Source organism: Parus major, chromosome Z (genome assembly GCF_001522545.3).
Source record: "Parus major isolate Abel chromosome Z, Parus_major1.1, whole genome shotgun sequence".
Lineage (NCBI taxonomy): Eukaryota > Metazoa > Chordata > Aves > Passeriformes > Paridae > Parus > Parus major.
The window spans coordinates 50,991,792-50,998,015 of NC_031799.1; the positions used below are offsets into that span (position 1 = coordinate 50,991,792).

The window sequence follows — 6,224 nt, forward strand, 5'->3', positions numbered from 1 at the left end:
TATAAAAAAATCAATATGAAAGGAAACATGTTTGTTTTACCAGCTGAATTTGCAGTGTTGAACAAGCTTGTACTTGTAAAACTACACACAGGTAAAATGTTGATGTGATGAAAGTGCAAGTTGTATCAGTGGGGAAGTGGGAAATAGTATATTTTTGCCTTGAGGTTCATAGATTGATACAGTTTATGCTGACATATTTAACAAATTAGCAAAAAATATCAGCAACATATAGCTAAAGGAAAATATGATTTGTATCTGACTACTCATTCAAGGCTTTACGCTGGGGAGTTTAGTCAAGACTTTTAAAAAGAAAGCTTGTGACCAATGATGAACTGAAAACAATGAAACAATCTGATCAAGATAACAAATGCAAATATAATTAGGCTATGGGCTGTCCACAGTTTCTTCATGTTCTGTTAAAAAAATCTTGACTCAACACAGAAATTATCACTCTCTTGTAATAGAACACATTAAACCAGAACCCTTAAATGGGAGAAAATAAAAGATAAAAGGCTGATGGAAGAGTTGCAAAATATTAAACAGTATGAGAAAAGTATGTAGGAAGGCTCCTGATGAGAAGGAAGAACCACCTGCACCAAGCATTCAAACAGGAATGCTGCAATCTACAGAGTAACAGCCACTTTTAATATCAAAACATCACATAAAATAATTACTTACCGTCTATCCCAGATAATGGGTGAATGAAGGCAGCTTTTTCAGAGTCCATCCTTGTAATGATTAGTATCTGTATGAAGACAATTAAAAGAAACTGTAGTAATGTTAATTTTTTTTATCTCTCAACCCACATACATCTTTCTTTCTCTTCTGCATAGAACATACAAGATTGAATAAACAGATGGCAAAACCAGAAACTTTGGAGTTTTCCACAACAACAATTGTAGAATATCTCAAGTTGGAACCTATAAGGATAAGAGTCCAACTGCCTGATTCTCACAGGACTACCTAAAAATAAACCACATGACTAACATATGATTCCTGTGTCCAGACAACTTATAAAAACATTTAAGAGCACTGTCTCTAAAACTGAGCCCTGAGGAGCACCATTGGTCACTGGCCACCAGCCAGTAATGTAATTCCATTCACTGTAATTCTTTGAGCTCAAACCACCAGTCAATTGCTCACCTAACCCAATATTATGGACTTGTCTAGCTCTGTGATGAGCAGTTCATCTAGGATACTGTGAGAGACGATATTAAAAGCTTTGCTAAAATTAAAATCTACACTCACTGGCTTCCCTTGGTCAACTAGGTGGGTCACCTTGTCATAAGTGGGAAAACAAAGGAAATGAAGTTGGTTAAGTAGTACTTTTCTCTTGTGAACCCATGCTGGTTGCAGCCAATGACTGCATTGTCTTTCAAGAGTTGTTCAGTAACTCCCAGAATAAACTTTTCTATCATTTTAACAGGCACTGAAGTGAGATGGACAAGTCTGCAATTACCAGAGGCTTTCTTCTTTCTGTTCTTGAAAATTGAAACAACATTTAACACCTTCCAATCAACTGGGATCTCTCCAGACTTCCAAGACTGTTGAAAAATAATGGGAAGAATTCCCACAATGATATTTTTGAGCTCCTTTAGAACCTTGGGATGAACCCCACTGGGCTCTATATGTCTATGCACATCCAGATGGAGTAGCAAGTTTCAAACAAGTTGAGGATTGGCTAGGAGTTTAACATGATCCTCACAGTCTTCTAACACTGCGCTCTGGGGATTGAAGACAGAGACAAAACAAGGCACTGTTTTAATGCCTCTGCTTTGTCTATGTCCCTATCTGTGAGGTGACCAACCTTGTTGAGGAACAGACCAATGTTATCTCTGATTCCTATTTTGCTCTTGACTTATTTAAAAAAGCTCTTTTTGTCTTCCATCATGGTGTTGGCCAGCTTGAACTTCAGTTGAGCTTTGGCCATTTAAATTTTCTCCCTACAGGAGTGAATAGCCTCTTTAAAGTCCCTTCATGTCACCTGTTTGTAAGTGACTTCCAAAGTCCATATATATTCCTTTTCCACCTAAATTCTAAAAGATCCCTGCCTTGCTTGCTTGGCTTTTAACTTGCTTGGAATTGCCTGCTCTTGTACTCAAAAAGAAAGCTTATCTTTCTTAAGATTAAAGACACTATCTGAAGATATTATATCACATTATTGTACTAGATCTATGTACTATTGTACTAGACAGATCTGTCAAATTTGAAACACTATCCTTATGGAAAAAAAACCTTAAGCTGAAGATATCTAGAATTCAGCCTGCAAAGTACTGATGTACTGGAGAGAGGTACTGTATGTACTGCTGAACTAGTTAGAAAGATTTTTCCAATCTGTAGATGAAGTCACAAAAGTGTTTCTGCCAGAGATACAAGACTTGTTAAATATTACTTAAGACAAAAATGTTGAAAAGGATTAGAATCTACTGAACTAACACAGTATTAAAAAGAATCCCCACCACAGAAGGTGTTTACCTTGTCCATCATTTCAACTGATACAAACTAAACACATACTACACTAAGTATATAAAGAAGAATATGTACCTACATACATGCATCACACTGTCTGACAGGATGCTCTATGAACTTTTATGCCAACAGACACTTTTCATGGTGCACACAAGGTTAAATTTTTAAGAAGGCACACAGCATTGGCTCAATCTTATGATTTACATACATAAGATAATCATATGTGTAAATATTAAAAGTGTGTTAGATCTTGCCAGAAAAGAACTTCTGGCCAGACAATCATAAGGCAGATTTCAATTTCCTTAAGTAGGTGCACAGAAGAACCAGTCAACAATCCACTGGCATCTTTATAAGCAGTTTTGGACAACTGCATTTAAAAATGTAGACCTGCTTTTCCACACACAGTTCAACAGCAGACTCATTATACGGTCACATGAGCTAGATGAAACTTTTAGACATTTTTATCTAATCATGAGTACAAAAGATAATGAAACAAAGAGCAGAATCAATTTTTTTTCTAAATCACCAGTAACTTCTTCCTTGCAAAGGAAATATCCCATTACAATCCTGCATCAATAACAACTTTGGCTAATAAAAGGATAATGAGACTATAATATTTCACATCACATTAACTGGTAATGATGTGATATGATCGAACAGTAAATAGCTCATTGAGTACAACTTTTACTTCTTATTAAACTGGAATGCTCCTTCTACCTAGACTGGCTCATAAAAACCTGTCTCTGAATGCTAGGAAACAGTAAGCAATTAGTAATTGTGAATAAAATAATATGTAACATAATATTGCATGCATGTGGCACAACATCAGGTTCTCATATACCTCCTACAAAACAATCCTAGTATGACAAAGCAAAATGTGTTGCTCTTAAGAAGACAAAAAGAATGCAAAACCATCCTAGTGTGTCAGTTGAAGGACAGACAACACAATCAGTTGCTTTATTTTAATTTAAATCACAGAAGGGTGTATAATAAGGTATTATATTGTTCTTCTCAGCAAAATTTAATCATAAGATATTCAGAGCTCCCAGTGCAACTCTTAAACACAAGAAGAACAAATCCCCTGGAAGTAAAGTGTGGAAAGAAGCTAAAATAAACCTAAAGATCTTTTTTTTGGCTGCATTTAGGATCATAAATTCTATTCCAAACAGAACACTTTTAACACTACGCATTTCATTCTGTTTCCTAACATGATCAGTATTCTGTAAAGAAATAATAAATATTTTGCAAAGGAAAGCAGTGATTTTCACTGCATCGTATCACCCAAAACATTCACATATCAGAAAAGAGAATCTTTGGATAATCTGAATATCCTCCAGAACTCTCTCTTCCACATCAAAGCTATCTCTCACAGATATTTTCTTCTTATATCATTCAAATGCCAGGAGGTTGGCTAGGTACACTGGTTAACAGAGGTTATCTGTGGATGACACCATACACACACTCCTTGGCATACATACACTCCAAGTCATGCCATTTAGGCACACATTCATGACTTGCACTATGATTCTCTCTGTGTCAGATGATTGATGCTTTCAAATAAAAGATTATACTATAATTTTCAGTAACTGATGTGATACAATATACTTATCAGGAAAACAAAACCACCTGCAACAAGATAAAGCCCTGGCAATGCTAAAACTCTTTTGCGTGTTTTTAACACATGCAACAACGGGAGATTTGAGCAAACAAAAACTTGTATTGCTGTGACAGAGTTATTAAAATTTATATTAGTCTTACTTAATAGATACCATGAGGTAATTATTATACTTTTTTTTCATAAACAAACCCTTGTTAAAACATAATTTTGCAATTATTCATGTAATCTGGAACAATTTTGTTTGTTAAGAGAAAGTGGTTACATTGTGTTAACCTTAACACTCTGTTTCTCTCCATAACTTTTCATCCAATTTAATATTTCACACTGAAGTGCTGTTATTTTGGGATGAGTTTCATGCTTTTTCTGGCTGCTGTACTGTATAATCTTCAGCTGCCTCCAGATATTATTCAAACAGGATTCTAAAATGTTTTTATAGATATCCTTTGCCTTGGACAAATAACCTGTTAACAAAGCAACAAAATAAGTAAATAAAGTGACAAAATATATTTGTCAAGCATCTGCACATCAATTTAAAATTTGTGTGAAGGTATCTTACACAAAAACAGAGGAAATTTTATGGCTCCCCAATATGGAAGGAGAATATGACCACTAATCGGGTACACAAATGGTGTTTATAAAATTGCTCTGCTTTATGTAGTATATGCTATGTAAGTCCAGATAGAATTATACAAAGATTGCATCCTAAAACTGCAGATGCTAGCAGCAACACTCTTATATTTAACTAATCTGTATTGTTTATACTAACTAACAACAGTATTTCTATCACCATTGTCGAAAGCTTGTTTGTCCTGTGTGTTTACCACTTGCCATATTACACAACTATTCTCAACTCTGAATGATGAATAAGCATTCATCTCTATGAATAACTCTATGAATAAATGGTGAACAATGGGGTTATCTTAAAATGCATAAAGAGGAAATACATCCAATACATGATGAATCACTGCTCATCAACATAATAGTGAAGACTACAAGGCCTACTTAGTATCTTGCTCAATTTTCTAATTTTTTGTAATTTTACTTGTACAATTTCCTGTGTGAGCTGTTGCTCAGGTTTGGAAACACAGGTGCATTTGTAATTCTGAAACATCATCTAGAGTGCTTCTGCTACAACAAACAGTGGAGGAAGAACTGCCCATTTTTCTTCCTCCCATCCTTCTACATTATTGAGCGTAATGATAGAATTGTACTTGGGTTTCTACTTATATATTTGTTCTGTATTCTTCTTCCTACTCCTTTATTGCTAGAAATATTTAAGGAAATACAAAATAATATTTTTCCCTACAGTTCAGTTTATGGCAGATGTTTTACATCAGTTTTAAGGAAACACCATCAAGGGATATTTCAGACTGAAGGTAGATACTCTGAAGCAACTTTATCTCCTGTAAAGGGAGTCTGACTTTCCTAGGGCATTCATATACACTGACTTCAACTTCTTATGGATCTATCCTGACAGAGGTATCTGAAAATTCAAAATACACAACTATGGGAATTTGACAAGCTCAGCATCATCCTTTCAGGCATTAAGCTGGGTTACAATGGATTGTCATGTTCCAAATTTGAATAAGACCAGAAAAGCTCCAAAAAAAAGGGGGGTTCTATATAAGTCCAGTGCTGTAAGTTCCAGCTTCTTCCCTCGTGACATATTAGATAACATTTAAGATTTTACTTAAGGTGCTCTCAGATTTAAGTAGCTCACTTCCACAGAGCCCAACAATATTTTACTTGGAAAGCGTTTCACACACACAAAAGATGAAAGAACTTGACATTTTAACATGCTCCTCAGTTTCCACACAGAGATTCCAATGGAAATTTGCCATTCTGAGATATAAGACATTATAAATGTGGAAGTTCTTAACAAATCCATGGAATAACATAAACACTGGTCTATTAGTCATGAGCATATACCCGATGGCAAATGTGAGGGATGGCCTGCACAACACACACAAATCTTTGGGTTTCTGGGTATCGTTATTCAGTACTGAAAACAAACCTAGAGCTGTATCCAAGCCACATGTTAGTAGCAAATCTCGAACTGTCACCAGCAGGTGTACCAGAGCAGCATGTCTGAACAGCATGATTTCCTTCTCATCTATTTTACCTTTACAAATAGAAG

The 6,224-nt window shown here is 35.3% G+C and overlaps 1 protein-coding gene across 16 annotated transcripts in view; it reads right to left on the reverse strand.

Moving 5' to 3' along the window:
- Positions 1 to 6,224, reverse strand: part of SHOC1 (shortage in chiasmata 1) — a 94,608-nt gene that overhangs the window by 14,240 nt on the left and 74,144 nt on the right. For 15 of the 16 annotated variants that reach the window (XM_015652620.2, XM_033520497.1, XM_015652623.2 and 12 more), the window contains 3 exons: positions 6,102 to 6,209; positions 4,361 to 4,548; positions 679 to 745 (listed from right to left, as the gene is read on the reverse strand). In XM_015652620.2, the coding sequence (XP_015508106.1) occupies positions 679 to 745; positions 4,361 to 4,548; positions 6,102 to 6,209 (363 nt within the window). The remainder of the gene's footprint in view (positions 1 to 678; positions 746 to 4,360; positions 4,549 to 6,101; positions 6,210 to 6,224) is intronic. The other variant, XM_015652622.2, reaches the window with a different exon arrangement.